This window comes from Hypanus sabinus, chromosome 3 (assembly GCF_030144855.1).
Source record: "Hypanus sabinus isolate sHypSab1 chromosome 3, sHypSab1.hap1, whole genome shotgun sequence".
In the NCBI taxonomy this organism is placed as follows: domain Eukaryota; kingdom Metazoa; phylum Chordata; class Chondrichthyes; order Myliobatiformes; family Dasyatidae; genus Hypanus; species Hypanus sabinus.
Genome location: NC_082708.1, coordinates 133,198,245 through 133,222,200, shown reverse-complemented (window position 1 = coordinate 133,222,200; position 23,956 = coordinate 133,198,245). Strand labels below are relative to the sequence as shown.

General features: G+C 40.6%; 1 protein-coding gene across 3 annotated transcripts in view; it reads left to right on the top strand.

Annotated features, from left to right (window-relative positions):
• Window positions 1–23,956, top strand: part of mgst2 (microsomal glutathione S-transferase 2) — a 68,462-nt gene that overhangs the window by 40,604 nt on the left and 3,902 nt on the right. For all 3 annotated transcript variants that reach the window (XM_059965176.1, XM_059965175.1, XM_059965174.1), the window contains 2 exons: window positions 6,326–6,425; window positions 12,817–12,887. In XM_059965176.1, coding sequence (XP_059821159.1) covers window positions 6,326–6,425; window positions 12,817–12,887 — 171 coding nt within the window. The remainder of the gene's footprint in view (window positions 1–6,325; window positions 6,426–12,816; window positions 12,888–23,956) is intronic.

Here is a 23,956-nt window from a genome sequence, read left to right as displayed (position 1 = left end):
GCACCCATTTGTGTTTTTCCTCTTGTATCCTCATTAACCACTAGCTACCCCAATGCAGTCATATTCTCTTGTCACACGCTCACAGTACATTATGAGCAATTGACAGTGGCCTATGTTAGCAAGTCTTCAAGATGTGGGGGGAATCTGAGCATCCGGAAGAAACTACATGGTCATAGGAAGAACGTGCAAACTCCACACAGAGAGCATCCAAGGCCAGGATCAAACTCAGGCCTTTGGGTCTGTGAGCCAACAGTATAAACCGTTGTGGCACCCAAATGAGGGTATATCTTTCTTCAGCCAGATTCCCTGAGATTCCCTGCTGTGTTGCTACAAGTGAGCAGTGATTTTTTTAAGTGGAAATGCAATTTTTTTTCTTAAGCTAGGAAATTGAGTCAAATGTAATGGATGATGGCATTTCTGCTCAATGTGACTAAACTGAGCAAGCAAAGGAGAGGCTTGGGCTGTTTCCATATCCCAAGCCTCAGTTGGGAGTACTGTATATTATGGCACTTCAAATCTTAGTCCAGGTAATGTGCAAGTGTTTTGAGGATATCTGTCTTGCACTATTTTGGGGATTGGCCTCCAGACCTAGTTTCCTTCTAAGCTTTCTACCTTTACTCCTCCAGGTTTTGATTTCTTTGCTAAGGTAAATAGGTTCTTTCTGTCTAGCCCTCCCGTTATATTACTTTTCTCCCTAGTCTGCTTTATCCTAAAAAAACCCCATCTTGGTTGATCTCCGACTGTAATTCTCCATCTCATAAATCATTTTTGCTTCATCTCTGGTGCTTTCAGGTACTTCCTTAGTTTGGAGGCAAGAACTGTAGGATTTTAATGGGGACAGAGTATAAATTTTATTTTAAATCTAATTTCTTGGCACCTGCATGTTTCACTTAAGGTGATTAATAATAGGGTGGAAAATGTTGTGGAGCCGGTTACTTTATCATTCCATGTTATAGTGTCAGAAATTAGCACTTTGTGTAATCAACCTACCTCTTAACCTTTACTAGAGTGTCATCAACAAGGAGTGCCTCCTTTGGAAAGGAAAAGCACTCCACTGAATTGTCAACTTTAACTTCCTTAGTTTTGGTGAAGTTATGCACATTTATGTGCTGATTTTTTTTTGTTTCACATGCGCCGTCAGAGAAAACACCAAAGAGATCTACGGCAAATAATGTTGAAATAGATGTTAAACTTCCTTGTTACCTGAGCTATTCTGATCAGCCATACAGAAGCTAACCTCATCTCAGAGATAATGACTTTGCTTGGTGATGGACTATTGATGTTCTGGTGATGATCACAAGAAGGATTTGGTTAAAGGAAAAGTTAAGTCTACTTTAGTTTAATTTTTAAGTTCTAAGAAAAATAATTTTCCCATCACATTGCTTACCCAGGTCTTCAATTGTCTGTAAAATTATCTATTCTTTGTAGAAAATCTTCTTTATGTATGCCTTATTTTTTCTTTCATGAATTTTAGTTTGTATTTCCTTGTTTTATTTCAGTGTGCTGAAATATTTAGAAAGTAATGTTGGGGCTTAACCTTACCTGTATTTTAATGGGATGTTATTTAATTGTGCCCTTCATTTTATCCATTCTTTCCCTGAGTTAGGTGTTTAAAGCAAAGGAGCAACTTCCCAAAGTTTGAAACTTTCCCTTATTGTGATATTGTGAGGTTTTTTATTTGATATTAGAAGGGGAACAATTGAGACGTCCATCAGGCAAAGAGTAATGGTGATAGTTCCCAGTCTGACTTTTTACTGTCTGTCAGATGGCACCTGATCTGCAGTGGGGTGCCACATAAAAGGCTGGTGTACAAGAGTTATTGGTATTAAAGCAAGATAGTTAGCGTGGAATGAGGATTGATCTTTGCATAGAAGAAAGAGGGTCTGAATACAGTTTTTTTCCAGATGGAAGGAAACAACTAGTACAGTGGTCCTGCGATTGGTTCTTGGCCTCAATCATTTACAGTTTATATTAGTAACATGGAGGAAGGAGCAGAGCACAATGTGTCAAGTTCGCTACCAGTGACATGAAAATGACAATCCTAAGAACTTTCTACAGGGGCACAATTGAGAGCATCCTGACTGACTACCTCACTGCTGGTGTGAGAACTACACTTCCCTCAATGGCAGGACCCTGCAGAGAATGGTGCGGACAGCCGGGTGCATCTGTAGATGGGAACTTCCCACTGTTCAGGACATTTACAAAGACAGGTGTATAAAAAGGGCCTGAAGGATTACTGGGGACCCAAATCACCCCAACCACAAACTGTTCCAGCTGCTAACGCAGCATAAAAGCCAGGACCAACAGACTCTGGGACAACTTCTACCACCTGATTAATTCATGCTGATACATTTGTATTCCTATGTTATACTGACTGTCCTGGTTTTTTGTACATACTATTTATTATAAATTACTTTAAAATGCACATTGCACATTTAGATGGAGGCGTAACGTAAAGATTTTTACTCATGAATATGAAGGACGTAAGTAATAAAGTCAATTCATTTCAAAAGGTTAAAGGACATGCTGTGATGAGGTTAATTAGGACTCTGCAACAGGATATAGATAGCTCATGAGGACAAAATAGTAGCAAATATAAACTGATAAGAGAAATTTATAGGCAGATTATAATCCAAAAGGGGAAAGCCAGCAGACAAGTGAAGTACAGAGGAGTTTATTTGTACTTGTGCATGAATTGCTAAATCCTAGTAAGAAGTTTAAATGGTATATTAGCCTTTATTGCAAGAGGGCTGGAGTTCAGAGATAGGGAAGTACTTTCTAAATTTCACAGGACATTGGTGAGGGCACATGAGCACTGTGCAGAGTTTTGATCACTTTATTTAGGAAAGGATATGATGGCATTCAAGGTAGACTAAAAGAGATTCACTAGCCTAATTTCTGGATTGAGAGGTCTATCCTACACAAACAGCTAAAGAAATTGGTTCCATACTAATGGAATTTAGAAGAATGAATGAATATTGCAATGCACATGATCCTTAAGTGGACCTGACAGTGCAGATGTTGAGGTGTTTCCACTAGGAAAAGATTGTGAAATGACAAGGTGTTGTTACAAAAGTAGAGGACAGTCATTTAATTAAAATGGAGGTACATGGGGATTTCTTTACATAGGGGATGGCCCATTTGAATATGTTTCTCAGTGTTTTGCAGTTTAATACACCGAGGATCGTGTGTAACTGATGGCATTCTGACGGTACTGCTGCTGTCCTGCACTTTCTGTTTTAAATTTCAAAACAGAGGCCTGTTCTTTAATTGTTGTCAGCGATGCTTTCTCACACTGTAGGAGAGCAGCCTTGTGTTATTTTACCTTTGTAGAAATCAAATTTCTACAGATGTACCGTGGAGAACATTCTAACTGGCTGCACCACCTTCTGGTATTGGGGGGTGTGGGGGGGGGCTGCCACACAGGATTGAAAAAGCTATAGAAAGTTGTGAACTCAGTCAGCTCCATCATGGGCAGTAGCCCCCACAGCAGCCAGGACATCTTCAAGGAGTGATGCCTCAAAAAGACAGCGTCCATCATTACGGGCCTCCATCACACCCAGCACCTGCATTGTTCTCATTGCTACCATCTGGAGCTTGAAGGCACACACTCAGCAATTCAGGAACAGCTTCTTCCCCTCTGCCACCTAATTTCTGAATGGGCTTGAACTCTTGAACATCACCTCGCTTTTTTTTTGTACTGTTTCCGCAAAAGCAACAAATGTCATGATATATGGATGTGATATTAAACCTTATTCTGCTTTATTTCCCCTCCACTCATTTTTCTAGAAATGTAAGATCACTCTTTATCCATCACTTTCTTTAAATATCAACAATGGAAGTTCCATCAGAGTGGCCTACGCTGCTCTGAGTAGGTATTCACCCAACAGCATCTCCAAAGAATTATGAATGAACTTAGGTGGCTGACTATTCAACTGTAACAACACTTTCAAACTCTGCAGTCTCTTATAGCAAATCCCTTGTGGCTCATCCCTTGTAAGGAGTGATCACATGGATCATAAGGAGTGATACTCGTGGGTTTTGAGGACCAGTATTATGGTCCCCTTTTGTTCCTGAGCATGCAGAACCCTACCAGTGTTTTGCCTGTAAACAGCAACATTTAAAGATCAGACCTTGGAATTCCTTGTCTGTATGGCTTGGTTGTAGTTGTTCTGATCAATTATTAAGCTTGCTGCCCAGTCCACCACCTTGCTGTATCCATATTGGCATGGATTTCAGTAATCAATACAATTGGTAGTATTGCTTAAAATAGGTCGTATACACTACATTGAAATTAGCTATGTTTCTTAACAAGTTAGGCCCTAACAGAAACAAAATGCACAGAGAATATGGAGTCATTAAATATCGTGGGTAAAAAGAGAGTCGGAGAGAAATAACTAGCCACCAAGTATGAAGGTACATTATTAAGTTGTATCATGATTGATATGTGAGCCAAGTATAAATAATTTGTGTTTGTCAGTTCAGAGTGGCTGTGGATAACTAAAGGGCATTTAGTTAGCAGTGCAGAACAAATTATGTATTACACTGTCTATAAATGCTAGAACTTGATCAGATATTGGTAATGTTTTCTTAAGATCAGACAAAAGATTTTGCTAATTTTCAAGTGAAGCATCATCTTTTTCCTTTTAACGAGGCCTGGCACATTGCTATACTTAGAATTCCTTTGAATCTGGAGTTGCAGGACATGGCAGTGGAAATGTTGAAGAGACCCAAAGCAAGAAATTCAGACTTTAACAACATGTGTTGCGATACTAATCTTGGACTTGGGGTGTCAGATTGTTTTCACCAGGGTCTGTGCAGTGACATATTGCTGCAGTATCACACTGTCACCACTAGATGCCCTAAGCGGACTGTTTACTGGCAATCTTGGCGCCGTTACATTGAGCCTACATTGGAACATCATTGATGGCTTATCTTTCCTTAGTATTAATGGGCTGGATCAGTAGTTAACTCTGTGCTTGCCACAACGCTGAGTTAGAAATGACCGGGAAAACACAACACCCCATTGCTACTCCGTGCTGAGACAGTTTGGAGAGGTGTCTGAGCAAGCTGAGTGGCTTAGGAGCCGTTGGAGAAGGAGGGATGCTTTGGCAGGATTCTTGTTTCTGTTTGCTATTTGATGACATTTACTGAAATGAATACAACTGTGCTTCCTTTTCTGGCAGGTGAAAGGGTGTGAGGAATAGCAAGAACAGGTTCAGATTGTCTCTTGCTCACTTCCATCGGCTGCACTACCAAATTTAATGGTATGGGGTTTCGTTCATAGTTTAGGAGGGAGTGCAGGTTCCTCTGCTGTGAGGTGTATTACCTCATTTGGAGAAGAATGCATATGAGGTGATCATCGGCTGGCACTGAACTACAGACCAGGAAGTGCCATCGTTATGATCTTTGATACTGGGAACATAGCAGTTTATCTGAATGCAACTCATCTCTTTGCTATTTAGGCTAATTGAGTTTCTATGGTTAATCGTTCAAGTGTCACAACAAAATGGAGCTAACTTGCTTCTTGCTCTCTTTGATCTTAAAAGCATATGGACAGGTTGTTGCATTATCTAAGTTTCCTGATATTTGCCTTGAACTGGCATTAAAACGTTTCAATCAAGAGAATAGAACAGAAAAAGATAAAAGAGAAAAGATTAGTTTTAATACCCAATTTGTCGTCAGGTGACAAATTTGATCTGAAAGCTGATAAACTCAGGGTAGCTTATCAAATGTTGCTTGTCCTTGTTGACGGCTCGACAATGTCTTTCTCTGCCTGAGATGAGTCCTGTAGCCCTCCTAGTCAGCTTCAAAGAAAATCTCTTCTCTTGAGTTCAAGGTGTAAAAGTTCTGAACCTTGCAGGCTTGGTGAGGTGTCATTAACAGAGGTCTGGTTCTGCTGTTGGTCCTTAAAAATTCATGATTGGAGCACTACCTTGAAAACAAACCTGAACGATAATGTTTGAACTGAAGAGTTACAGTATCCGAATGTCATCTACATACACCTGCAGTGAAGTACTTGAACATTGCTCTGTATCCATTGCAATCAATTCATATACTTGCTTTCCCTGCAGTACCAGTATAGATGTGTACAGGTGTTTAAACATTGGACAACTTAAACAAATTGTATTTGATTATGTACTATCAGTTGATAAGCTGTATATCTTCTGTACTTTCGGTATTGTGTACAATTTATTTTGAATTTTATATTATCTCAAAAATAATAATTTTGTTTTTTTTAGTTCCATTGTTGAAAAATCACTTGTTTTCTTTAAAAAAAAGAATCTTTGATGTTCTGGAATTGACTTTCCTGTTGTGCATGCAGCATATTTTGCAGTGCGAGTAGGAAATGCCAGGAAAAAGTACAAAGTGCTGCCACCATTAGTTACAGGATCGCCCGATTTTGAGAGGATTTTCCGTGCACAGTAAGTTTATTTCAGTACACATTAACAGTTTGCATTAGCTCTTAATTGATCAAAGAACTTTTTCCATTTTATTCTCAAATGATTTTATTTTCAGTGTTGCTCTGATTTTCTGGTCTCTAAATTGTTGTACAATAATAGAGTTTTATGGGAAGAAACAGGACTTTCAGTCTACTCCAATGGTTTTACCCACCCATGCTAATTCTATCTGTCCGCATTCTTCTATGTCTTGCCTTGTCAATTGCCTGTCATAATTTAACTTGCCCCCTCAACCTGCCTCACTCTAGGCAAAACAAGCCCAATCTACACAGTCTTCCCCTATAACTAAAGTTCGCTTGTCTAGGTATCATTCTGGTGACTCTACTCTGCTATTTTCCCCAATGTAATCACATCCGTTCTATGATGTGGCACCCAGAACTACGCACAATACTCAAGTGTATTTAAGTGTTTTAATATTTGCAACATAATGTCACAATTTCTATGTACTGAAGCCTAAGCTATTAAGGCAAGCATGTCTTCTTTGCCAGCCTAACTATCTGTATTGCCACTTTCTAGACACTGTGGACTTGAACTACGAAGTTTCTCTGTCCATCAACGTTCCCTAGTGCCCTACTAATTACAGCACATGTCTTAACCCTATTTGACTTTCCAAAAAAGCATCAAATTGCACTTGTCAGGATTAAATTCTCTTACTCTTCTCTTACTCCGCCCAGCATTCCATCTGACCCATATCCAGCCATAAGTCCTAAGTGCAGTTTTCTGCAATTAAGTATCGATTTAGTTTTATTAACTGTAAATTAATTTTTTAAGGAGTTGAATAATTAACGGGGCTTTTAAAGTGGTGAATACTGCTGGAGAGGAGTCAGATTGGCAACTCAGAAGTGTTCTAATCAGCACCACCACTTCACACTAATGCAGCCTTAAAGTTCCCCTTGACTCTGGCTGTTTTGGGATAGGCAGGAACTGGCATTTACAAAACAATTGGAATGCTAACATCCCTGACAAGAATTATACTTCCACTTGTTATCTGCTTTCCTTTTAAGGACAAGCTGTCTGATATATTTTGGATTGTACAAAGTAAATAATCAATTACATTTTCAATGTTTTTGCCTTCCTTCCTTGAAGATATTCAGCACCATGGCAACTTTCTGCTGTCTGTGCGCATTCTTGATTAATGAGTCTCGGCAGTAAACTCTATGTAGCTGCTTGGCTGTAGAGTACATTGCAGCCGAGATTGATGCTGCTCTGACAACATCTTCATACACGTACATGTCAAGAAACTGGATCAATTTGTGCCTGTTTACAGGCATTTAACATGCAAATATTGATTTTACCTGAAGCACATCTCACTGGGTGCAATCTGAGTGAATCCATGACCATTCTAAAATTGGACTGTGCTCTTCAGGATTTGCTCTAACATGTCTGAACTTTACTGTAACATATTTGGCAAAGGATCTTTCATTCACCACCAACTAGAAACAGAACTCCTGTGTTCATAGAATGAATGTCGTATGACATTTTCAAAAATAAGGAGCAAATAAGGTTGCCAGTGAGACGTAGTCCCAGTTCTGAGATCAATATATTGCACACGCCATCTGCCAGCTGCGTTTTGCAAACTCTTTGTTTTTTTCCCCCCGATTAATGATTACAGAGCCTTTTTAAGATGTTATGTATGTCAGTGCAGTGCACTGTGATCTCTGCCTCAATGATTATTCAGCATCTCTCAGCGGCATGAAGCTGCTTCTGACTAAATGATCATTTTGAGCCCCATCACTCATGTAGGATAGTGCAATGTGTTCACCACCCTCCCCCTCAACCATTGCCCTTTCCCTCATTTTGAAGGCAACCTTTCATGCAGCTGGTCTATAGCCATCCTGGGAAGAGATGCTTTAATGTTCCCAGTGATCATTTTGGCTGTTGGGAGGCTCTTGTGCGACTGCCACTGGTAAACACACAGCTTAAGTCTATCAGTTCTTTCGATGCAAGGGACATTCCTGTTGTACCTTGCAGAGCACTGTTCATTCAATTTAGCATTCTGTTTTGGAGCGGTTAGTTGGATCCAATCCAATGTCTTGGCGATACTGTTTCCATTTGTGTTGGAGACTAGTTGGTTAGCAGTTTGAGGCTGTATCCAGGATTGAATTAATTTCCCAGCATCCATTTTCCCATGCTCCCTTTGATATAGAAAGAAGTCATTTGGCCATTGAGTCTATGCCAGCTCACAGAAAAATCCCATTCCATCATAAATGCTTCCTTTTAACATATTCTTCCAAAATTGTATCAGTTCCCTCAGACTCTACCAATCACCTCCACTTTAGTTGGTAATTCACAAAGGCCAGTTGACCAAATCGTGCATCTTTGGGGTGTGGGAGGAAACTGAAGCAGTTGGAAGAAACCCAGGTGGTCACAGGGAACATGCACAAATTTCACATAGAAATAACCAGAGGTCACAACTGAAGCCAGGTCTCTGGTGCTGTGAGCAATAATTCTCCTGGATGTGCCATTGTGCCCTAGCCCAGGTCAGTTACGGGAAATTTTAAGAAGGTATTTCATGGTGAAAACTTGCTAGACATTGGTGAACATCTTGTTTCATGCTGAGGAACTGCAGATTGTAATGTTAAAGTGTTCGCCAATAGCTTTCTGAATATTGAGTTTATTGAGGGCAACATATCTTAAGGGTTTTCAAAGAGATAGTGTTCAATGAAAGAAAAGGCATCCTGCCAAAGGGGACTAATATTAGGAAGTTTTCCAGAGATCTCTGATTGGGGATAGGAACAGAGGGATTTTCAGGTCCACATCTATAGATCCCTCAAAGTTGCTGTGTAAGTCAATAGGTTAGTTAAAAAGGCATATGATGTAGGCTTTCATTAGTTGGGAGATTCAGTTGAAGAGCAGAGAGGTAATGTTGCAGCTCTATAAAACTCTGGTTACATCACACTGTGTTCAGTTCTGGTCCTCTCATTATAGGAAGGATGTGGAGGGTGCAGAGAAGACTACCAGGATGATGCCTGGATGATGCAGCACGTCTTACAAGAAGAGGTTGTGCGAGTTAGGGCTTTTATCTCTAGAGTGAAGGGGGATGAGAGATCCAGCCGAAGGGTTTTGACCCAAAACATCGACTGTACTCTTTTCCATAGATACTGCCTGGCCTGCTGAATTCCTCCAGCATTTTGTATGTGTTGCTCAGATTTCCAGCATCTGCAGATTTTCTCTTGTTTGAGGATGAGAGATGAATTTTTAGAGGTGTTTAAGATGATAAGAGGCACAAATAGCAGGAGACTTTTCTCAGGGGTGAAATGGCTAATAGGAGGGGCATAATTTAAAGGTGATTAGAAGAATGTGTGAGGGGATGTTAGAGATGGTGTTTTTTTTCATGCAGAGAGTGTTGGGTGTATAGAACACTCTACTAGAGGTGGTGGTGGAGGCAGGCGCGTTAGTGCCTTTTGAAGAGATTCTTAAATGGGCACATGAATGAAAGAAGAATGAAGAGCTATGTTGGAGCAAAGATTAATCTTAGAGTAGATTGTGGATCGAACAGCCTAACTGTGCTGTACTGTTTTATTTTCTATAATAGAGATGGGATGAGTGGAATTTTGGTATCAAGATGATCTTGGAGGATGTAGATAGAGGGATCTGGGGAAATTCCAGATGATGGAGACCAAGGAAAAGGAAGTGTGGCTACCAGCAACAAGGTGAGCGGAGGAAAGAATGAAGGAAGGAGCCAGCTTGATTGGAGGTGTTTGCAGAAATGGAAAGGACCTATTTATTCCATGAAAGAAGTGGAAACCAACATAAATCGATAAAGGTAATAGTGATAGTGAAATGGGACTTGGTACATAGTAGGATGTGGGCAGCTGACTTGAATACGAAGTGATCAAAGGTTTCTCTGATGACTGGTAAGGAATAAAAGTGGAATTAATTGATCTTCTGTGATTTAGAAGAATTTGGGAGCTGGAAACTGAGTTATAATTGAGCAGGAGGCTGAATATGGATTAAAACTCTTCAGCACCATTTCTACTTGTACGGGAGAACTTTTGGTGTCTGTGAAGGAAAACTATTTTACCTACTCATACTATGGAGAGTTTTATTTGCTTACAGCTGCAATCTTTGATTGCCAGCAATTAATGTCTCAGCCCCATTTCTTTTAATTGAGTTATATCCATATAATGACACAATGCTGGTAAATAATTTTGAAAATCTCTTTAGGTAACACAAGATTTAATTTCACAGAAATATGAATCGCACGTGTGCAACTTTACTGTGATGGCTACATGCCCAAATAATACAAGCATAATTGAAGATATAAGACATCTCTCATACTGTTCAAGTTCAAGGTTAATTGTCATTCAACCATGCATGAAAACTCATCGATACAGCCAAGCATAGCAGCATTCCTGCAGGGTCACAATACCAATGTTATACATGGTACAAAGCGCAAATAGCACATATAAGATAGCAAGTAAGCATACAGTCACACAAAATATACATACTGTATATAGCCCAAGTCCCTGAGTGATATGTCCTGTAAATTGATGGTGCATGGATGTTATTGGCAAGAACAAGCAGCTCTTAGCAGTCCACAGGTGAATATACAAATGCATGAATGCTATGCAGCTTATCTACTATCAAGTGATCACCAGGTGGCAGCACCTATGGGAGGGGCCAGCATGGATGCCTCATACTTCATCTCCAGCGTCTCCTCTCCTGGACTGCTGCAACAGGCAAGCCCACAGCTTGAGACCTAATCCTCTCTGCAACTGTGGCCAAGCAGCTCCCCTGCTGTCTGTCTCGCTAATAAACATGGAAATGGATTTGCAAATTTTACATTACCAGTGTTTAACAGGGTCTTGCTATTGTAAGAGAAATGCCCAAGACAATCACTCACTGTTAGACAGCCCACTGCTTTTGCACACCTGCTCCGATGCCTCTCTGTAGCAGACAGTAACAGGTCCAACTCGTCTAGCTCCTCCACCAATGAGCTGCTCACTGATGGGGTAGACCTGCAGTACTTTAAGTTCCTAATATCCAGCGTTGTCTTGTGGTCATAAAAAAGATGCTTAAAAAAGACAAAAAGACCTTTGGTTGGCTCCCAAGAGGCCGCCATCTTACTGGAAGTCATGGTAAAGTTATAATAAATATATCCTTATCATTTTGTTTAAATATATTTCATGCAAGTGTTTTCCCAGGCAGAATAAATATGGAAGTCTTATTCTGATCTGATTGTCTCAAGTGGGAAATGCATTTGATTTGTAATTTTTCACGGCCAATAATTACCCTTTTCATAATTTTACCAAAGTGTAGCTTCCTGTTCCCATCTCAAACTAATGACTATTTAAAGACTATTCGCAGTTTTCTTTCCTTTGCCCCATCTCGATGCTGTCTGTTCCAAGTAGGGTGGTGCTTATGATCAGGGATATCATATAGTTTGGATAGTGAGATCTCATTTCCCCATTTCTTTCTTCCTTGGATATGGACATTATAGTATTGCTTTCAGAACTCTAGTCCTGAGGTTGAGGACATTATAGTATTGCTTGAGGATGAGAACTTCCTTTGATATGGATGATGTGTATTGCTTTTAATACTCCAATCCTGAGGGTGTCAGAATACAAATGTCAAACAAAACATTTCCAGTTGAACTTCAGTTGTCACATTAAAAAGGACACTTGCACTTGTGTGGTGCCCAATTCTTTGCAGCCGATGAACCATGTTTAAAGTGCATTCTCTGTTGGAATACTGCAGCCAATTTGCGCACAGTTAGTTTCCCCTCAACAGCAATGACCAAATAATCTAATTTGGCTAGGCTGAGTGAGGGATAAATATAGACTCTAACTCTCTTTCAAAATGATGCCATGGGCTGTTTTATGCTGATAGAGAAGGCCTAGTGGACATTGGCCTAGTGTTTTCTCTGACAGATTGCAACCTTAACAGTGCAGCACCCACTCTTTACTAAAGACACTAAAGATACAGCTGCTGAGACATCTATTCCTAGAGGTTTTACTATGCATCATATCAGACTTCTGAATAGTTGTTTTGATGTCCCACTTGTGGAAATGTCAACAGAAATTTGCAAGTTTGTATTCATCTCATTGTTGTTGACAACCCGGAACAAATCAGCCATGGTTCCCTCTTTCTGACCACAAATTGGTAAACCTCTCTAAGTAAATATGGTGAAGTCTACATTAGGGTTAAAAGAATATCAGTTCCATAATAATCTTCCTGCACCAGCTTCAATTCCACATAAGTCGTCACTCTTTAAAACAGAATGATGAGGTACTTTCAGATCAGGGTGGGGGGCTCCAGCCTGTACCACCAAAGGAATTTGAAGGTTTGAGGAGCTGTTTAAAGGAAATGCCTTCTGTAATTTAATGTTTGTTCTGTGTTTGAATCTATACAGGCAGAACTCAGTTGAATTCTATCCCACGTTCTTGGTTGTGTTATGGAGTTCTGGATTGTTTTTCAATCAAGGTGAGCCGTAGTTATCTAAAACTAACAAGAGAGCTTCTCCATCACTTAGACTTGTATTTGGCTAGTTTGATTGCAAGTCAATTGCCACTAATTTCTTGAGCAGTATGCCTAGGCTGAACATATGCTCTATTGGAGGGGAAGGTTAACTTCTCATAATATCATAAGTCACTATGATACTGGAGGCCACTTGGCCCATCAAGTTCATGGCAGCATTTGGAGCAATCCCATTAACGTCATGGGCAGAGAAGTGGCAGATGGAATATAGTGTCGGGAAGTGTATGGTCATGCACTTTGGTAGAAGAAATAAAAGTGTTTAACTGTTTTCTAACTGGAGAGCAAATTCAAAAGCCTGTGGTGCACAGGGACTTGGGAGTCCTTGTGCAGGATCCCGTAGAGATAAACATGCAGGTTGAGTCTGTGGTGAGGAAAGCAAGTGCAGTATTAGCATTCACTTGCTAATTTCTAGATGTCTAGAATATAAAAGCAAGGCTGTTATAATGTCAGGACTTTATAGAGCACCAATGAGGCTTCACAGGGAGTATTGTGAGCAGTTCTGGGCCCTTATCTAAGAAAGAACATGCTATCACTGGGGAGGGTTCAAAGGAGGTTCACAAAAATGACTCAGGGATTGAAAGGCTTGTCATATGAAGAGTATTTGATGGCTCTGGGCCTGTGCTCACTGGAATTCAGAAGAATGAATGGGGATTTCATTGAAACCTATCAAATGTTGAAAGGCCTCGATAGAGTAGATGGCTGTGGAGTCCAAATCATCGGGTATGCTTAAGGCAGAGGTTGTTAGATTCTTGATTAGTCAGGGCATGAAAAGATATGGGGAGATGGCAGGAGGTTGGGGCTGAGGGGGGGGGAATGGATCAGTCATGTTGAAATGGAGGAGCAGACTTGATGGGCCAAATGGCCTAATACTGCTCCTATATCTTATGGAAATACCCATAGTCAGGGAATATACAAACTTCGTACAGACAGCCCCGGAGATTTGGATTGAACCAGATCGCAAGACCGTGAGCTTTACTTGCAGAGACATTGTGCTTCTGGAGAATGCCATAGTTGAAGATAAAATAACTCTGTATTCCCTTTAATTTGGCTCTGCAGGGGGCTGACAAAACAGAACCAAAGTGGAATAAGAATGTTTAACTTTTCCACTGTTCACTGAAAATGCTGTAAAATCTCAGCAGGCTAGGAAATATCATTAACATTTCTGGTTGAAGACCCTTCATCAGAACTCAAATGTTAACAGTTTCTCTGAACTGCTAAGTTTTTCCAGTGTTTTCTGTTTTTATTTCACTTTTCCATCATCTATAGTTTTTTTTTTGATTCTCACAAAGTGATCTGGTGTGTAAATGCACATCCCAGTGTGATCCTGAGCAGAATAGGTTTGAAAAATCTTCGTTTCACCGCTGGTGAAAACGCTTTGAAGAAAGGGGGTGTTATGAATGCACCACAGCTCTGAGGGGCCAAAGGGGCAGGGGAGCCCCCTCCTTTGTGAGAATCGCAAGTGCATTATTGGGTTGAGTCAGAGGACCCAGGAAATGAGAGAGACATGGCCATTGTCTCCTGGAGACAACGTTTGTGGATTGGGGACTATGCTATGTGCTGGCCCTCGGGCAAAGTGGGCTGGTTGAGAGAGAGATTGCATCACCCCAACCTGATTGACATCTACTACCCCGTGAGGAAGTTTAAAAGAGGGTCTGGGGGAGCAACCCCTTTCAGACGCACCAGAAGAAATGCTAGCGATCCCGCAATAGCGGGAAGCCATTTGAAGGAAGCCCCGTGCGTTTGGTTCCCTTGCCTGGGGGCTGGTGGCTGGTACCACGGAAAACGACTTGGAACTAACAACGGGGAACCAACTCCCCCGACGCAACAGATTGGCCTCATAAAGTCCCGGGCAAGTTTAAAACCGTCTCTCTTAAACCCAAAGAGCTGCAGCTTAAAAGGACAGTGACTTTTATCTTTCCATCGGACAATATAATATCCCCTAGACATACGATAGAGCTATTGCTTAATTGATGATTATTATTATACCCGCGTTTTTAGATTGAGTATTGACGACGTCTTTTATCTGAATGTCTGTATTAATCTTATTTTTGTGCCCCTTTATGAATAAAGACTTTTAAAAATAGTATCATCAGACTTCAATGGGCCTCTCTATCTTTGCTGGTAAGTGACCCAGTTACAGGGTTCGTAACAACTCCCGGCCTTCTCTAACACTGTAAGCTGCAGTTCACCAACCTTGGTGGAAGATATTGGCCACGTTTTCACTGTGATTTTCGATTGCTGATCCCGGCTTAAGAATGATAATGTGCTCTCTTTGTTCAGGATTGAGTAAGATCAGACTTTATTGTCCTTTTGGAGAAATCCAGTCCATTCTGCTTATGGATTGACCATTAAGAATGAAAAGTCAATCACATTGCTGTGGGACTGCTCAGGCAGGCCACATCAGATAAGACCATTTTTCCCTGTAAGTCAGTAATGAACCAGGTTTTCTCACATTGAGGTAGTTTCATGCTAGGCTTTTACTTCCAGATACATTAATTGTTAATCAAGTGATTTAACCACTACAGTACTACACCAAATCTTTTGGCATGTGAGGTGAGCATTGGAAAAGGCTTAGTACACCAAATCTTGTACAATACGCCTTGAGTTGTCATTTCTCACAATTAGAGGGCAGCTGGATCATGAAGGTGAGAGTCAGTTGCAGGGTTAGACGCAGTCTATGGCAGTCATTCAGAGTGGGGTTTATTTCAAGAAAGTGATTAGGAAAGATAGGTTTGGATAGAGAAACAAGAGGTGGTCAGTAAGGCAAACAATCAGTTCAGGTTAGCTTGAGGGTGTACACATTGAGTGGGTGTGCCTGTGGGACCAAAAAGAAAGTAGCTAGGTAACAACTTGGAATCATAGGAACGGCCAAGGATATAGTTAGCCTTTAGTGTCCATGACCTTCTTAAGGCCTACCATGATGAAGAAGTATAAACACGAGATTCTGCAGATCAACACAAAATGGTGGAGGATCTCAGCAGGTCAGAGAATATCAATGGAGAAGAATAAGCAGTTGACATTTCGGGCTGAGTCCTTCCAACACTGATATGAAGATCAGCCAACACGTTAATCACTCATGGCATCAACAAATGTTTGTGCACACAGATATGAGAGTTATACCATGTGATTTGTTACAGTTATTAAGACTACAGGATCCTTTTTAATTAATCCTGAAACAGATATAACCATCTGGAATGCAGTCCATTTGGAATGCAGTATATTTGTATAATTTCACAAGCTTGATTTTCTTTTTATTTTAATCTAGTGTAGCCTGGAGGAAGGTGAATATTGTACCTTTAGAAGGGCAGCAAAGAAAACCTGGGAATATAGGTCAATTAGTCTAGCATTGCAGGTAGGTAAATTACTGGAGAGGACTTTGGGGGATAAGAAATACATACAGTATATCTGGAAAGATGGGTTGATTAGGGGTAGACAGCATGGGAGATCATGCCTCATGACCTAGATTCAGTTTTTTGATGAAGTGACTAAGAATGTTATTGAGGGAAGGGAGAGGTTGAACATGTTAACACTTTATTTCTGAGAAGGTAAGAGACTGAGAGGTGAACTTATAGAGATGTATGAAATCATGAAGGGCAGGCAGTCTTTTTCCCAGAATTTGAGTATCAAGGACTAGAGGGCAGAGGTTTAAGGTGAGAAGGGAAAGATTTAAGAGGAACTTATGGGGCAACATTTTTATACAAAGGCTGTCATCTTTGCAGAGTGAGCTGCCAAAGGAAGTGGTTAGGGTAGATACAAGAGCAAATTTTAATTGTTGGACAGGTAAACAGTTTGAAAGGATTTAGAAGATTCTGGGCCAAACAGTGGCAAATGGGACTAACCTGGATGGGGCATCTCAGTCAGCAAGGACCAGCTGAGTCATAGACATGCTTCCATGCTATATAACTCTAAGACTCTGTGACATGACATGAAGGCAGGTGATGCATGTTGTTTCAAGTCACAGCCCATGATAAGATGAAGCCATGTTATCATAGACCTAAGCAAACTTCCTTATACACATTACTAAAATAGTTTAATTTGCATTAACATCCCCCATGTAATAAGTATCAAAGTTGCACTATGGGAGCTCTTGCAGGGCAGCCAGCCTTTTTCCAGCCACGGCATCTCCTTCCACTCACATCAAGCTCAACATGAATTTGTTCCAGTTTAATATTGCAGAGTAAATTTCTAAATTTCAACCCATGTCATTCCATTAATACCATCACCAACACCACTAAATAAATAATCGAGCTAAAAGTTTTGCCTGTATGGAGATGAATCTCTAGATTGTTTATAGTGTACATACTTTGAAAGTAAGTGTACTTTGAACTTTTTCAAAGTCAACGTCACATTCTCTAGTGATATTCCTAATTCCCTACTATTTACTTTTAAATTCAAGAATAATCATTCTAATGGTTCATAAAAATGACCAACAGACCAACATCCATAGGATCCTTAAGAAGAAGACAAATCAAATATGTTAACAATGTACGTACAGCTATTCAGCATAGAAATATGTCATTCAGTCACCTTGTTACATAAATCCTTCTTTCCTGCACTCAGACCATAGCTTCTGTGCTGCATCATTTCAAATAGCTATTGGAAATTGTGAAAGTACCTGTCTCCTCCATCATCTCATCAGACACAGGGTTCCAGACTTTAACCACTCTCTGATGATTAAAGATTCTTTTTCAAGTCCCTTTGAAAACCCCTTACAGCTCCTCCTAGTTACAGACCCCTTTGCTAAGTGAAAGCATTTCTCACCATCCCTATGCCCCCTCAGCCAACCCAAATCTCTCTTCATATCTGAAACGCTTGGTCCACAAATTTGGCAGTGTCCCAGTGAATCGCTCCTGCATTCTTAATAATATAATCATGTTTTTTCTTAGAGTACAGTGACTAGAAATATGCACAATACTCAGGCTGTGGTCTAACCAATGTTTTACATGGTGGCACTATAACCTTCTTGCTCTTATAATTATGTTTCAGCAAGAGAAGTCATGGAAGGATCTCACATGTCTTACTGTATTTGTGTGTTACCACCTGCAAGAATAAAGAAGCCAGAGAAGAACCAAAGAAGGGAATTAGGAAAGCAGGAGGGGGTCAAGAAAAGTCCTTGACAGTAGGATTAAAGAGAATCCCAAGGCATTCTGTACATACTTCAAGAGTAAGAGGATAACGAGAGAGGGTGGGAACACTCAAGGAGAAGGGGGGGGGGGAACATTTGCTTGGATGCAGAGAATGTGAGTGAGGTACTTAATGAGTACTTTGCTTCAGTATTTACCATGGAAAAGGATATCCAGGATCAGAAGATCAGTGCTGACAGTAAGTATAAATATGTTAGATTTCCAGAGATCAAAGAAAAAGAAGAGTTGGTCCTCCAAATGAGTATTAACATGGATGTCCCCAGGGCCTGATGGGAATTACTCCAGGTTATTGAAGGAGGCAGGAGACAAAATTGCTGAGTCTTTGACCAATATCTCTGTGTCCTCTCTAGCCAGAGGCGAGGTCCTAGAGGACTGGCGAGTGACTGAAGATGTACCTCTATTTCAGAAGGGAACAAGGGAAAATCCTGGGAACTATAGACCAGGGAATAACAAGTCAGTTGTGGGGAAATTGCTGGAGAAAATTCTTAGGGATGGGATATATGAGCATTTGGAAACCCATGGTCGAATTAGGGAGGGCCATCATGGCTTTGTGCAGGGCAAGTCATGCCTTACCAACGATAGAGTTTTTTGACAAGGTGATGAGAGAGACTGGGGAGAGAAGGGCAGTGGATGTTGTCTATGTGGATTTTAGTAAGGCATTTGACAAAGTCCCTCTTGGGAGGCTAATCCAGAAAATTAAGATGCATGGAATGAGCGTTGAAAGGGAGCTGTTGGCAGGGATGTCAGCAGAGCATCAATGGCACGAGTTTCTGGGAAAAATGAGGAAGGTGCAGGGCAGATGTATTCCAAAAACAAAGAAATACTCAAATGACAAAATCGTACAACTGTGACTGACAAGGGAAGTCAAAGTTAATGTAAACGCAAAAAAGTCTAGAATACAAGAGCAGGGATGAGATGCTGATGAGTGGTGAGGCCTTACCTTGAATATTGTGACCAGTTTTGGGGTCCTCACCAAAGAAAAGATGTGCTAGCATTGGAGAGGGTTCAGGGGAGGTTCACAAGGATGATTCCAGTAATGAAAGGGTTATCATATGAGCAACACTGATAGCTGGGTCTGTACTCACTGGAATTTAGAAGGATGAGGGGGGCTCCATTTGAAACCTTCTGAATGTTGAAAGGCCTGGACAGAGTAGATGTGGAAAGGATTTCCCATGGTGAGGGAGCCTAGGACACAGCCCAGAAAAGAGGGGATTCCATTTAAAACAGATGCTGAGAAATTTCTTCAGCTTGAGGGTGGTTAATTTGTGGAAGTGATTACCATAGGCAGCTGTGGAAGCCAGGTTGTTGGGTATACTTAAGGCAGAGCTTGATGGGTTCTTGATTGGACACGGCATTAAAGGGAGAAGGCCGGTGAGTGGGGTTGAGGGGGGGATAAAAAGGGGATCAGTCATGACTGAATGGTAGAGCAGACTTGATGGGCCAAATGGCCTAATTCTGTTTCTTTGTCTTATGTCTTGTGCCTTATGGAATTGGCTGTTTGGATTCAGAACTGGCTTGCGCCTAGAAGATAGAGGGTAATGATTGAAGGGACTTATTTAATTACAGCTGGAGGGCTGTGATTAGCAGGGACCTGTGCTGGGACTTCTGCTGTGTATATGTATGTACATAAGTGACCTGGTTGAAAATGTCGATGGGTGGGCTAGTAAATTTGCGGATGATACCAAGATTGGTGGAGGTGTGGATAGTGTAGAAGACTGGCAAAGAATACAGTATGATATAGATCAGTTGCAGATATGGGCTGAGAAGTGGCAGATGGAGTTTAACCCAGATAAATGTGAGGTGCTGCATCTCAGTGGGGCAAAATCAAGAAGACAGTGGACTGTGAAGGGCAAAATCCTGAACAGTGTTGCTGAGCAGAGAGATCTTGGGATCCAAGTTCATATCTCCTTAAAAGTGGTTACACAGGCCGATAAGGTGGTTATGAGGACTTGCGGAACGCTTGCTTTCATTAATGGAGGCAATGAGTTCAAAAGTCAGGAGGTCATGTTACGACTTAATAAATCTCTGATTAGCTACATCTGCAGTATTGTGTGCAGTTCTGGTTGCCCCACTATAGGAAGGGTGCTGAAGAGGTTTACCGGGATGCTGCCTGGTTTAGAGGGCATGTGCTATCACGAGAGGCTGGATAAACTTGGGTTGTTTTCTCTGGGGTGTTGGAGGGTGAGTGGAGATCTGATAGAAGCCTGTGAGAGGCATAGGCAGAGTGGACAGGGAGTATCTGTACCCCAGGGTTGAAATGTCTAATGCCAGAGGGCATGCATTGAGGGTGAGAGGGGTAGGTTCAAGGTGGATGTGAGGAGTAAGTTCTTTTTGATCAGAGAATCGCGGATGCCTGGAATGCACTGCCTGGTATGTTGGTAGAGGCAAATAAATTAGAGGCTTTTAAGAGACATTTGGATAGGCACATGAATGTAAGGAAGATGGAGGGATATGGACGTGGTACTGGTAGGAAGGATTAGTGTTTGTGGTTTTGACTTGCTTTATAGCTGGTTTGGCACAACATTGTGGGCCAAATGGCCTGTTCTATGTTTTATGTAAGCAAGACAGCCAAAGTCTGCAGAAGAACCGTGGCAAATTCTGCAGGGTGCTTGAAACAACCAACCAGCCAATTTTCTTGTAAAACTGCACGGCAGTGTACCTAAGAGAATTGATGCAGTTTTAAAGGCAAAGGGTGGTCACACCAAATATTGATTCGTTTTAGTTTTTTTTTACTGTCTACTGCTCTTTATAGTATTTTTTTGATGTTTAGAAACTTCTCGTTTCATTATTTTTGAAAGCATCTTTACAGAATTTTTTTTACGTGTGCCTAAGACTTTTGCACAGAACTGTATATAAAGCAAACAGCAAGGTTCTCTACAATACACCACTAGTCACAGGTTTGCAGTAAAAAAACAACTTCCAAAGATCAACAAACACTTTCAAATCCAATCTGCCAAAGTGCCTGGATCTTATGAACTCTTGCTTTTGAACCAGTCTCATATATCAGACCTTTACAGAGGCCTTACTGAAGTTCATGTAGATTACATCGACTGCATAATCGGTATTGATGCACTTAATCACAAAATATCCAATCAAGTTAGTCAGACCGAACCTCCCCTTGACAAAGACATTGTTGAACCCCACCTTTCTCAGTGTGGATTAATCTCCTCTCTCAGAACTTTATTTTTAATTATTTCCTTACCATTGGTCCTAGGCTCAAAAGCCCGTAACTACCTGGCTGCCCTTCTTGAATAATGGAACCTCATTCAGTATCCTGTAGATCTGGTATCTCTTCTGAGGAGATCTGAAATTTCTATGGGATGTGAATGTTGCTGGCAATGCCAGTATAATTGTCTCCCCCATTTGACCCTGAACTTAGTGATTGCCATTCAGAAACCAGTTAAGTGTCAACCACATTAGGAGGTCTGGAGATACACATAGTCCCGGGGAGGAAAGATGAAAGATTTTGTTTCCCCTGAAGTACATAATAAACCAGATAAGTTTTAAAACCACAATCTGATTGAAATTTTCATGATTAACATCGCAGATGCTAGCTTGTTATTTAATTGCGTGAATTTCATTTCTCCGTTGGCTATGGTGGGATTTGAACTCATGATGCTAAATCAATTATCCAGTAACTTAACCACAGTGCTGCAGCACCCCATTAATAGTTCATAACTTAAGATTAAAATTTCAGCCCATCCTAATTCATTTCCTCTCAAATGTGTGGTCGCCAACAATATTTAAAGATTTATCTCCATCAGGTTCTGTTGGTAATGAAGCTTTTGAAAAAGTTGATAAGGAATTCTGTCTTAGATTAACGACTTAGTTTGCAGCCTTTTCTCCCTCTCTCTGATTATATTCCAAGTGCTGATATCATCTCAGGAAGAGATGACAGAAAGGAGTTGCCATGCCTGACAGACTGTGGAGCTAAATAAATTGCACTGTCGAATGACAACAGTGCTGGCCACCCCATGTTAAAGATGGTACTCACTGATGTTAATTAATTTCTGCCAGGGCTCAGTAATTCCTCCATCACATTAGCCGCAGTTCTTTAAAGTATGTGAGAATCTCTTTTAAGGGATGTTATTATTGGTGTGAGTCATTGGTAAGCTTTTGCACTGAGACAATATTCTCCCTTCAGCTTAAAGCCAATTCTGCACATTTGCTGTGTTTATGAATGTTATTGCAACAAATCCACAAAGGGATTCTAACACCTACACTGCAGTACCTGCAGCAGTGGCTATCCTCCAGGTGTGAACCAAGGCAGGAAATTTTGACAGACTATTTCACTACATCTGTTATCCAAAGAAACGTCTTATCCTGTAGTCATATCGTGGCAGCAGATGACTCAGTTACAGGTGGAATTTGATCATGGATCTTTCTGCCACACCCCCATGAAACACCTCAGTACATCTTTCTCATATATTTTTGAAAGATCTTCAATTGACGGCTATGGGGAACTGGTAGAGAGAGTGGTTGAAACCATGAGCATATTAAATGACTGAGCAGGCTTGAGGAGACGATTTTTGCCCCTGTTTCCGTGTGTTATTTCTCTCCCTCTAGCTCTGTTACTGGTGAAAAGTGTTCACTAAACCAACAGTAACAAGAAGTGGCTAAAACTGCAAACTATATTGCTGTTTTCATTTTCATGGCCAGCAAATGGGAGAAAAATCTATCACTAGGTAACATGGTAACCAGATAAAAATTTAAGGTATTTTGTGAGTGGGTTCAGGAGGCTCCATTCTTGTCTGCACGGTACCTAACATGAGAACATGTTATTACCAGCACACGCTGCAGGAGAAGTACTTCATTGCAAATCTATGGTATCCCTCGCATTAATGCAAAAAGTTCCACAGTGATTGACATGCAAAACGTAGAGGCATCAAATTGTTCTTGGTGAAATTAATGATGAATGTATGTTACTGCTTTAATATATTGCCATTGTTTTAATAAGGAACTTGCCCAAATGAGACAGATTACTTCTTTCAAAATTCTTCATGGCACAAATTAGAATGTTCATTAGTAGTATTACATAGTATTACAAAATGTATAATCCAGGGAGGTGTAATTCCAAGAAATGATTTTGTAAATGTATATCATTGTCATTAGGAGTTAACTATTGTTTAAACAAAAATTCTAGTGTCAAATGTATTTGGCTGAATTTTGTTTTGCTTAAAAGCTCAATGGATTTTATTTAATATACTGTTTTACCTACTATCTCAACAGTGGAAATTTACATACATCAAACAGCACCTTGCATAACACTTAACTTTATAACAATCCATAAGATTTCATACAAGTTTTATAAAGTCATGTGCGATGAGCAAAGGTGTACGGTTTGCGGAAGATCTTGAGTAAGAAACATGGCTGCCAATTGTGGAGTGATTTAATTTTTAGGGTAATCAGAAAGTTAAGGAGCACAGAATTCGGGAAGTTGCAGACTTGTGACAATGATAGTGATGGTGAGACAAGCACTAGTGAGGATTTGTTTAACTGAGAATCAATGTAGTTAGAAGGGGAATTAGTGCATTTCAGGATAATTGCAGCAGAATTTAGAAGACATCAAACGTATAGAGAATGCAATGGGATGGTTACTGATAAGCATTAGAATTGCAGAGTCTGAGGGTTTCATCAGCGGGGTAATGGCAGAGGTGGGGGAAAGAGTCATGTGATGTTGCAGAGATGAGATCTAGTCATCTTGGTGTCAATCAAAGCACTGCTGATATGAAATGTTTCAGTTAGTTATTAGGAAGACAGATGAAATCACTTGTTGGAAGTGAACTTGGTTAATGGCCTCAATCTTTCAATACTTAGTTGAAGGAAATTTCTGCTTCATATAGTAATGTTTCATCATATTTCACAAGATGT